This window comes from Hypoxylon trugodes (genome assembly GCF_022578975.1).
Source record: "Hypoxylon trugodes strain CBS 135444 unplaced genomic scaffold F4822scaffold_4, whole genome shotgun sequence".
Classification (NCBI taxonomy): domain Eukaryota; kingdom Fungi; phylum Ascomycota; class Sordariomycetes; order Xylariales; family Hypoxylaceae; genus Hypoxylon; species Hypoxylon trugodes.
In genome coordinates this window covers 84886-95757 of record NW_026250019.1, presented here as the reverse complement: position 1 = coordinate 95757, position 10872 = coordinate 84886, and the positions used below count along the sequence as shown (strand labels likewise).

Genomic DNA, 10872 nt, shown 5'->3' with positions numbered 1-10872 from the left:
CAGTGAAGTCGTGTCTAACTGAACTGATAAGATAAGGCAACCTGGCACTCCCACCAATATTTTCAACCCACTTTGCCAAACAAACGACAACGATTATCACGAACTGCCAAAAAGACGTACATAAAAACTCCACCCTTGATTTACCCCCTGTACTATACAAAAAAGGGGATACACACAAAGAAGTTTAATTCATTCTTTATCATGTCAGTAGATCTTCCTTCGGTCCGCCAAAATGACTGAAGCGGCTACGAATGGTGCCTCGCACGGTGGCATCGATTTTGCTTCAGCCAAGCCCGCTCTCTATTCTTCTTCTACCAAAACACGAATATCTCAACTACGGGCGGTCGAGGAGAAATTAAAAGACAAGAGTGAGGCATACCAATTTTACTATATAGCTATTTCGAGCGCATTTCTCATAATTATCACATGTATACTAACGTTTGTATTGGTAAAATAGCTATCGATCAGTCTTCAATACCAAAACTTTTACAATTACTATTTGATACCCACCGTTTATACGATGATCGTCCCTCTAGGAGGGCTGTTGAGTCTTGTCTTAGCTCCATCTTCGCTGCGACCGACGATGCCAAGATCCTGACGCCGTTTATTTCTTCCTTGCGACAGGAATCTCAGAAGCCTGGAATAGCTGCGAAGAATGCATTCGTTTTGGTCGAGTGGTGCTCTATTATTTTACAAAACCTAGCCGGAAGACCATTGTGGGACAAATTTGGGCTCGAAATCATACATGCCGACGCCGCGGTTCTCGAAAAATGTCTACAATCCACAACTAGACCGAGTGTCGCACAATCGGCCTTAGTGGTTACACGTCGCGGTTTGCGCGCAGCTTTCTGGCGCAGTGGTCTAAGAGAAAAAGCTATCCAGGATGCAGTACAAGCTCTTACTGTTAAGGGGGCCCAGCCGACCGCGAAGAATGCTATTCTCCTCGGTGTTATTGCTGGGGTCTGTTCTCGCCACGAACAAGCTAAGGCCATCTTGGCCAGCAAGAAGTCGGAATACTTCACCTTTTTCACTAGGGAAATTGTAGGATCTCGTACACCCGTACCAGCTCATATTGCGACCGGCCTCCGGGATTTCTTCTCCGATTTTGTTACTCTGGACGATCTTGATAAAGACATTATACCACCTATCGAAAAAGGTCTCCTGCGAGCCCCCGAAGTAGTTCTAGACCTAGTAGCACTGTTGGTTCGTGCACTTCCGGAAAAAATAGATCTTTCCCTGATCTTGAATGGGCGACTTCTGAAGCCCTTATTATCGAATGCCAAGTCCAGCAACGCCACTATTCGAGAGGGCGTTTTAGCTGCTTTTAAGGAGACGGTGGCCCGCAGCCACGACGCGAAACTGACAGACCAAATTGCCGAGGAGGTCCTCAACCCTCTCAAGTCTGGGAAGTTGGCTTCTGCAGACCAACGTATTCTTCATTCACAAATGCTGGAGCACGTGCCCTTTTCCAATTCGATAGCATCAAAGGTTGCTACCGGTCTTCCGCCGGTTGCAACTAAAGAAGGAAACGAAGGGGCTCTTGGAGCTGAAATAGCTGTCATAAGTCGAGCTGTTTCATATTTACTGAAGGATGGCGCCGACTTGCCAAAACCCGCAATTGACGCGTTCGTCAAGGGCCTTGGAGATAAGAAGATACCTTCACGAAGGCTATGGCTGCTTCGAGTTGGGGAGATATTTACCCCTTTTACTGAAGATGCTCATTCTATCCCAGCAAATGCAACCAAGGTAGCCGAGGCTATCGCAGGGCCTCTGGCTGATACCTGGGCTGAAATTATTAAGAATCCTTCGGCTGCCGCCCAAGGTGGTTTGATCGTAGGCGCTTATGTCTTTGCCGCCCTGTCATTACAAGTTCTATCTAAGGTCGACAGTGCTGCTGTTAAGATGGTTCTCAGAAAGACTTCTGTCTCAAAAGAGTGTCTTGTGGCTGACCCGAAACCTTCATTTCTGCTCAATCACCGTGTATACAGCCGACTCACCACAGAAGATGATACTAGATGGTTTCTGCGAGCGCTTACGGCCACCTATGGCGATGTGTCAAAAGCCCCTAGGAATGTGCAAGTGGTCTGGTTTCAAGGCTTCATTTATCTTATATCTTCTACTACAGTCCCCCCTCAGGTTCGCAAGGAAACTGGCGAGACTATTTCAAAACTTTATGTTCGAGATCCGACTTTTGCCTCCGGAGTTGCTATCGATGGATTGTGGCGGTGGATCGAATCCTCGCACACAGAAGATAAGGATAGCATAGCAGCAACCGCCAAATTTGAAAACGCCCATTTACATCTCATCCTCCGATCAATCTGCTTAACCAGCGATGAATTCAAGGAATTGGGTGCTGAGAAATCTCAGGAGGAGCTTGCGAAGCAGATGTGCTCACTGCTAGTTATCGCTCGAAATGATTTAGTACCACGGGCAAGTTGGATAGACCTCTGCCTCAAGGTCGGATTAGATCCTGGGAGCCTAGCCCAAAGATACGAACAAGAATTGATACAACAAGTGGTCGATAAGACAAGTTTCGACCAGAAGGTAAGAGTGAATGTTATATTTGCGTCAATGTTTATAACTAATTGGCTTCTAGTCGAAAGTAATCAAAATTGCTGCTTGTAACGCAGCGGCGGATCTTGCTTTTGTGGCACCGGACACTGTAACTCCGAAGATCATCGAACTCATCCGAGCGGACTTAGCGACGGAAGAACTCAAGGAAGTCGGTCCTGTCGAAGCAGCGATTTTCCGGACACCAGAGGGGACAGCCTTTATTGATGTTCTCGCAAAGAAGCAAACACTCCCAGACAAGAACACCAAAGATTATGATACTCTGAAATGGGAAGAAGAGCTTCGAAGTCAATTAGCACAGAAAAAGGGACAGCAAAGAAAACTTACCGCCGATGAACAGGCTAAGGTGAATGCTCAACTCAAGAAAGAGTCTGAAATCCGGCGATCTATCCAACAATTGGAATCACGGCTTATCCGTGGTTTCGGTATTATCAAGAGCCTCGTCAATAGTCCACCAACAGAGCCAAACCTATGGATTGGCCCCTCGATGAGCGCGCTGCTAGCAGCTTTGGAAGCTGGCGCGGGCCTCATCACCGGCGATGCCGGACCTACGGCTTACCTAGCATGCTCTGATCGTGTTACTACTAGGCTCGGAGCTATCCGGCCATTCATTGGTATCGCGACATTGCGTGCTCTTGAAATTAGTTCTCTCCCGGAAAACCTGACCGAAGAAGGGCTAGAAGAGCTCGTAACCAGAGTTCTATATCGTCTTCGCTTCGCTGGCGAGCAGCGCCCATTCGACGCTGTGTCTGTCATTTACATGCTATCTTTAATTTTCGTGATACTACGGACAGGTGGTATCGGAGCCGGCACCGATGAGAGAGACGCCCAATTGGTATTGGCGATCGAGTTCCTCAACTTCCACACTCATATTTGTGCCGACGAAACTATTCCACGAGCTGATCTCCTTGCTATACTGACTGCCTCAATACAGAAATATAACCAACACTACAAGATTATTAAGGATTGTTTCTCTGACATGGTCCGTTGCGTTGCTCCAAATATTAGCCCCAACGAGATTGCGGTCCTTGCAAAAGGTGCAATTGTCCCTCAAGCCTCGGTTCGTGAGACGGTATTGCAATCGATCAGCGCCGAAGTGGATATGAGTGATCTTGACTTTTCGGAAGAAATTTGGATTGCGTGCCATGACGATATCCCCGAAAATGTTGACCTTGGACACGAGATTTGGGAGGAGAGTGGATTTGAGCTTTCTAAAGACGTTCCATTCAAGCTGCTTCCTTACCTTGAAAGTAAAGACGCGCAATTGAGGAGGGCAGCAGCACGTTCTTTAGCTGAAGCGTGCAAAGCGTACCCAGCAACAGTCGAAAACGTGCTAGGAAAACTCCGAACTTCGTATGCGGAGTTTGCCAAACCCCGAACTCCCCAGCTCGACGAGTATGGCATGCCGAAGAAGACCGATTTATCCGATCCTTGGGAGGCAAGACATGGTTTCGCGGCGGCTTTCAGAGAACTTGCTGCTATCCTACAGAAATCTCAGATTGATGATTTCTTCAATTTCCTAATTGAAGGCGGGCCTTTAGGTGATCAAAATGCAACCGTGCGCAGTGAGATGCTCGAAGCGGCGCTGGTGGCGGTTGATCTCCATGGCAGAGCTCTCGTGGATAAACTAATGAAAACGTTTGAGCGTACCTTGGCCGCCCCTGACAAGGGCTCGGAAGCCGCAGACCGCGTTAATGAAGCCGTCATCGTGATGTACGGTGCCCTCGCTAGACATTTAAAACCTGGAGATGCAAAGATCCCTGTTGTCATAGGCAGACTACTCGCTACTCTAAGCACACCATCCGAAGCTGTGCAATACGCAGTAGCAGAATGCCTACCACCTTTAGTACGGACCTGTGGCGACAAGTCGTCCAAGTATTTTGATCAAATACTTGATACCCTTCTAAATTCTAAGAAATATGCCGAGAAACGGGGTGCCGCGTATGGGTTGGCTGGCTTGGTTCAAGGGAGAGGTATCTCAGTGTTACGAGAGTACCGTATCCTTATTACGCTGAAGAGCGCCACTGAAAACAAGAAAGAGCCTCAGCAGCGCGAGGGTGCGTTCCTTGCATTCGAACTTCTTGCCACCATACTCGGTCGTCTGTTTGAACCATACGTCATCCAAATTGTCCCTCAGCTTCTAGCTGGTTTTGGCGATAGCAATGCAGATGTCAGAGATGGATGCTTGGCGGCGGCTAAGGCGTGTTTCGCGAAGCTCAGTTCATATGGTGTCAAACAAATCTTACCAACTCTTCTCAACGGTCTTGATGACGACCAATGGCGCAGCAAACGTGGTGCCTGCGACCTTCTTGGTGCCATGGCGTATTTGGATCCCCAACAACTCGCACAGAGTCTTCCCGATATTATACCGCCCCTTACCGGTGTGCTGAACGATAGCCACAAGGAGGTTCGAGCTGGGGCCAACAAGAGTTTGAAGCGTTTCGGTGAAGTAATCGAGAACCCCGAGGTGAAGAGCCTGGTAGACATCCTACTTAAGGCATTGAGCGACCCTACTAAGTACACTGACGATGCCTTGGATGCGCTGATCAAGGTGCAATTCGTTCACTACCTTGATGCTCCCTCGCTAGCTCTCGTTACTAGAATCCTCCAGCGCGGCTTGGGAGATCGATCCAATACAAAGCGCAAGGCGTCTCAAGTCATAGGAAGTCTTGCCCACTTGACCGAGCGAAGGGATCTGATCGCGCATCTACCGGTACTTGTTTCTGGGTTGAAAGTGGCAGCTGTCGATCCGGTCCCAACGACACGAGCGACAGCATCCCGTGCGCTGGGTTCTTTGGTCGAGAAGCTTGGCGAAGATGCTCTACCAGATCTTATCCCCGGACTCATGCAAACCCTCAAATCAGATACAGGTGCTGGAGACCGTCTTGGTTCCGCACAAGCTCTCAGCGAGGTCTTGGCAGGACTGGGTACTACAAGATTGGAAGAGACTTTACCCACAATATTACAAAACGTGGAGTCGTCCAAAGCCGCCGTCAGGGAGGGCTTCATGTCTCTATTCATCTTCTTACCCGTCTGCTTCGGAAACAGTTTCGCCAACTATCTCGGCAAGATCATCCCCCCTATCCTTGCGGGTCTTGCAGATGATATTGAGTCTATTCGCGAGACGGCCCTGCGAGCTGGTCGACTTTTGGTCAAGAACTTCGCTGCTCGAGCTGTAGATCTCTTGTTACCAGAACTAGAGCGCGGTTTGGCAGATGATAGCTACAGGATTAGATTGAGTTCCGTCGAGCTTGTTGGCGATCTCCTCTTTAATCTTACTGGTATCAGCGGGAAGGCAGATGCAGAAGATGAGGAGGAGATCGCCAAGGAGGCAGGCGCATCACTTCGTGAAGTGCTTGGAGAAGAGAAGCGTAACAAGATTCTCTCTGCTCTGTACATCTGCCGCTGCGATACTGCTAGTGCCGTTCGTGCGGCTGCGGTAAGCGTATGGAAGGCCTTGGTCGCTACACCGAGAACTCTGAAGGAGCTTACACCTACTCTCACACAACTCATCATCCGTCGTTTGGGTAGCGAGAATATGGAGCACAAGGTGATTGCTAGCAATGCCCTAGGCGAACTAATCCGAAAGGCTGGTGATGGCGTCTTATCGAGTCTGCTCCCGACTCTCGAAGAAGGCCTCCAGACTTCGACAGATACGAACGCTAGACAAGGAATCTGTCTTGCCTTGAAGGAACTTATTTCATCCGCTTCCGAAGAAGCTCTTGAAGACCACGAGAAGACACTCATCTCCGTTGTACGGACGGCTCTCACAGATTCTGACGAGGATGTCAGAGAAGCTGCTGCTGAAGCATTCGACTCATTACAACAGATCATCGGCAAACGCGCCGTCGATCAAGTACTTCCATTCCTCCTTAACCTGTTACGTTCCGAAGACGAAGCGGATAATGCCTTGTCTGCTCTTCTGACTCTCCTCACCGAGACTACCAGATCCAACATTATCCTACCAAACCTCATCCCTACCTTAATAGCTCCTCCTATTAGCGCCTTCAATGCCAGGGCATTGGCATCTTTATCACGGGTAGCAGGTACTGCTATGAACAGACGTCTACCCAACATCATCAACTCCCTCATGGATAACATTGTACATGCCAAGGACGAAGAACTCCGGGCCGACCTTGAGGCCTCCTTTGACACGGTCATCCAGTCGATAGACGAGTATGACGGCCTGAATACCGTCATGAATGTCTTGCTACAATTAGTCAAGAACGATGATCACCACAAGCGTGCCGTAACGGCGTCCCGACTTGCCAATTTCTTCGCCAACTCCACGGTGGATTATTCGCGATACAACCAAGATATTATCCGCGCTCTCCTGATTTCATTCGATGATCGAGATAAGGAAGTCGTTAAGGCAGCATGGACCGCGCTTAGTGAATTCACCAAGGGACTCAAGAAGGAAGAGATGGAGGCTCTAGTACCATCAACCAGGCAAACACTACTACAAGTCGGTACCGCCGGCTCGAACTTGCCAGGTTTCGAGCTTCCAAAGGGTATCAATGCTATCCTACCTATTTTCCTCCAAGGTCTCATGAACGGAACCGCGGAACAGCGAACAAGTGCAGCCCTTGCCATATCCGACATTGTGGATAGGACAAGCGAAGCGTCTCTCAAGCCATTTGTTACACAAATCACAGGACCCCTCATCCGTGTCGTATCCGAACGGTCTACTGATGTTAAGGCGGCTATTCTTTTGACACTCAATAACCTACTCGAGAAGATACCAACAGCGCTAAAACCTTTCTTACCTCAGCTTCAACGAACATTTGCCAGGGCATTAGCGGATACTTCTAGCGAACTACTGCGATCACGCGCTGCTAAAGCATTGGGTACTCTGATCAAGTTCACTCCCCGTGTGGATCCGTTGATAGCGGAGCTCGTTACTGGTTCCAAAACATCTGATCCGGGTGTTAAGACGGCTATGCTGAAGGCGTTGTATGAGGTTATTAGTAAGGCAGGATCCAACATGGGTGAGAGCTCGCGGACGGCGGTTTTGAGTCTGATTGATATGGACACGGACACAACCGATTCTGCGATGACCGTTACCAACGCCAAACTCCTCGGCGCGTTGATTAAGAACGTGCCACCCGAAATCGCCAACGGCTTATTGAAGAACCGCGTAGCGACAACTCACTTCACTAATGCTTCAGTACTCGCGCTCAACGCTGTCTTTGTGGAATCGCCGCAGACGTTGTTAGAGAGCCCACTAGCCGAAGACTTGCCTGATTTACTCTGTCAGGGCATGTCGAACAAGAATGTAAGTTTTCCAGTCATTTTTCTTAAATCATTTACCTTTTTTCTTGCTAACATTTGACGTGTAGCTCTTTGTGGCAGACAACAGTATTCTAGCAACTGGCAAATACCTCTTGGCAGACTCACCAAAATCGTTCGAATCCACCAAGCCGATCTTCTCAACCCTCGCTACTATTATTGGCCCTGGAAACCCATCTGATTCTCGCCGCCTTGCCCTCGTGATTGTGCGCACAGTATCTCGAGCCAATCTGGAAATGGTCAGACCTCACCTTCCGCTATTAGCGCCGCCGGTTTTCGCGTCAGTACGAGATCCTGTTATCCCCGTGAAGCTAGCAGCCGAAGCAGCATTTATAGAGCTGTTCAGTGTTGTGGATGAAGACACCAAGGTATTCGAGAAGTATATGGGAGGAGCTGGAGCTGATCTTCCAGCAAACACCAAACGAAGCATGCAAGATTACTTCAAGAGAGTGGCTGTACGTTTGGGTAACCAAGCAAGGGAAAGAAGAGAGGCAGAGGGTGGACAAGGTGGATTGGGTCTGAGCAACGATGAAGTTGAGGATGAAAAGGAGATATGGAGTGTTGGTGCTGTGGAGATTGGAGACGGTGTCTTCTCACAGGACTAGGTTAGGATGGGTTTATGAATGAGGGAAGTGATTTGTAAGGGATGATAGTCTACTCGGGTTCTCATGGACATAGTACGCATCTAATGTGTTATGAAGCATCATGGGTTGTTCTGCATGTATGAATGGTAGAGAAAAATAAAATCTGACGATATTGGACTAAGACATTGTCTCTTGCTGCTATGATGAACTGAATACTTGTGTTGGTATAAAAAAGGTTGAAGCTTCATTGAGATTGAGAGTGGATAAATGTGAGTAATGCATTCTGGTAGGGCCAATTTGTGCACAGACCATACACAATAGTTGACCTCATTGAGCATACATAACTGATAAGGTCATGTGATTCAATTGCCCTCTCGCTTATCAAGGCAAAATGGGTCCTTTTGCAGTCCACAAAATTTGTTTAGGACGTACCTAATTTTACCTAATTTCACCTAATTCTCAGTGAGAAATTCTCAGTTGTGCACCTAAGCAAAAATCAAAGATCCGAGAGGGGGCTTCCAAATTCAATTCAACCTTTCAACTTCCCACCACACCTCTTCCCTCTTACTAACCTCACAGCAATAATTTTGACCATCATCAACATCCACATTCAAGATGTAAGTTAATCTATTTAATCTGGTATTCCTGATACAATTAGCGAAATCATCATATCCCTAATTTTTAACGGCGCATTTGATTCAAATTGTTTGTCGGTTCGCGCAGGTTTCCGAAGAGGGCGTCATCATCGAAAATCTTCACATTCACCCACCACACATTCAATATACACCCCCAAAAAATACGCAACGATACCAAATCATCGACCAATCAATCAATAAGCACCGCGCTAATACTTATATCATCTATAGGGTCAATCTACGCACCCAGAAGCGCCTCGCGGCCTCCGTCATAGGCTGCGGAAAGCGCAAGATCTGGCTCGACCCCAACGAGGTTAACGAGATCTCCAACGCCAACTCCCGACAGACCATCCGAAAGCTCGTCAGCGACGGTCTTATCATCCGCAAGCCTGTCACCGTTCACTCCCGATCCCGCGCCCGTGAGCTAAACCTCGCCCGACGGGATGGACGACACCGAGGTTTCGGTAAGCGAAAGGGTACCGCCGATGCTCGTATGCCTCAGTATGTTTAGTCCCATCTTTACTATATCTCGAAGGCGGTAGTCGCAGAAGAGACGGAATATATGGATTGGAAGAGCGATATAAATCTGGTGGCGAAGAACAATCATAATGGCTAACCTATACACATAGACAAGTTCTATGGATGCGACGTCTCCGAGTTCTCCGACGTCTCCTAGTCAAGTACCGTGCCAGCGGTAAGATCGACAAGCACCTCTACCACGAGCTGTACCACTCTAGCAAGGGTAACGCCTTCAAGCACAAGCGAGCGCTAGTTGAGCACGTACGTTCTGACTCGATTTATCTCGGCATGGTGATATAATTCTAACATATGTTTTTATAGATCCACCGTGCCAAGGCCGAGAAGGCTCGTGAGCGTGCGCTCCAGGAAGAGATGGACGCCAAGCGACAGAAGAACAAGGCCGCTCGTGAGCGTAAGTTGGAGAGACAGGCAGCCAAGCGAAATGCTCTGGCAGGTGGTGAGGAGGAGGCCGCGTAAATGGGAGGCTAGGGAATTCGTTGGCATATGCGCACGATCAAGCTACGTAGGAGAGCTAGAGGTGTCGTCATATGGACTACTTAAGGAATCTGAGACGGCTGCATTCGGCGTATATGGTTGGGTCTCTATTTCCTTGCGCCCATCGGTCGTAGTGCTTTCACCGCCGGGCTTTGCATGTATGGCATTGAAAACGGAATCGATGAACTTGACGCCTATTTTTTTCTTCGTTTGAGAATTTCTATTTTCTAATTCATGACTGTGATATGTGTCGAGGAACTTATTCGATGGTATTTGCAAGTGTCACGATAACGTCTATCCGACATGGCTGGGTACTTCCCAACATGCTTGTTTTGCCAATTATGATCCTAAAATACCTAGCGACCTGCCAAGGCAATCTTATGCTTGCTGGATTCCGACCTTCGAGTGTAGAGCATCTGCTAAATATCAATACTTCCACCTTAGCCAACGACAAGACATCACCCGATAGACACGACACTCAAAAAGGGGACTAGTTATGAAATATCATATTTAGGTTACCTTGATGGTTCTACAGCATGCACATCTCAATAGGCGACCTCTAAAAAATATAGTACAAACAATTGGAAGCAAACACAAAAATAACAAAGCCAAGATCAACATAGTTGGATCAGATTTCTTCAAATTGTCCCGTTAAAGGTGGTGAGGTGCCGCCCGGAACATATCAGCATGCTCCCGCTAGATACTCATGAGAATAAATAGCGGAATCCGAATTTGCCAAAGTGAAGCGGAGCTCATCACATCCAATTTAGTTGATACAG

At 48.1% G+C, this 10872-nt stretch overlaps 2 protein-coding genes across 2 annotated transcripts; both read left to right on the top strand.

The window, feature by feature from the left end:
* The first annotated feature begins 35 nt into the window (after positions 1-35).
* On the top strand, positions 36-8627 carry F4822DRAFT_397698 (translational activator GCN1). Its single transcript, XM_051457639.1, has 4 exons — positions 36-368; positions 458-2544; positions 2597-7846; positions 7911-8627. The coding sequence occupies exons 1-4, from the start codon at positions 233-235 to the stop codon at positions 8463-8465; spliced, it is 8028 nt and encodes a 2675-aa protein (XP_051315049.1). The 5' UTR covers positions 36-232; the 3' UTR covers positions 8466-8627.
* Positions 8628-8875: 248 nt separating this feature from the next.
* Positions 8876-10207, top strand: F4822DRAFT_195315 (60S ribosomal protein L19). Its single transcript, XM_051453633.1, has 4 exons — positions 8876-9061; positions 9311-9580; positions 9709-9859; positions 9920-10207. Coding segments are annotated over exons 1-4 (579 nt in total). The 5' UTR covers positions 8876-9059; the 3' UTR covers positions 10076-10207.
* Positions 10208-10872: the final 665 nt, after the last annotated feature.

Excerpts from the sequence above, each read along its gene's own strand:
- F4822DRAFT_195315 (XM_051453633.1), top strand. Across the intron at positions 9,581-9,708 it reads GCCGATGCTCGTATGCCTCA|ACAAGTTCTATGGATGCGAC; the intron begins GTATGTTTAGTC and ends CTATACACATAG. Across the intron at positions 9,860-9,919 it reads AGCGAGCGCTAGTTGAGCAC|ATCCACCGTGCCAAGGCCGA; the intron begins GTACGTTCTGAC and ends ATGTTTTTATAG.
- F4822DRAFT_397698 (XM_051457639.1), top strand. The coding sequence starts at position 233 with ATGACTGAAGCGGCTACGAATGGTGCCTCGCACGGTGGCATCGATTTT. Across the intron at positions 369-457 it reads GGAGAAATTAAAAGACAAGA|CTATCGATCAGTCTTCAATA; the intron begins GTGAGGCATACC and ends TTGGTAAAATAG. Across the intron at positions 2,545-2,596 it reads AGACAAGTTTCGACCAGAAG|TCGAAAGTAATCAAAATTGC; the intron begins GTAAGAGTGAAT and ends ATTGGCTTCTAG.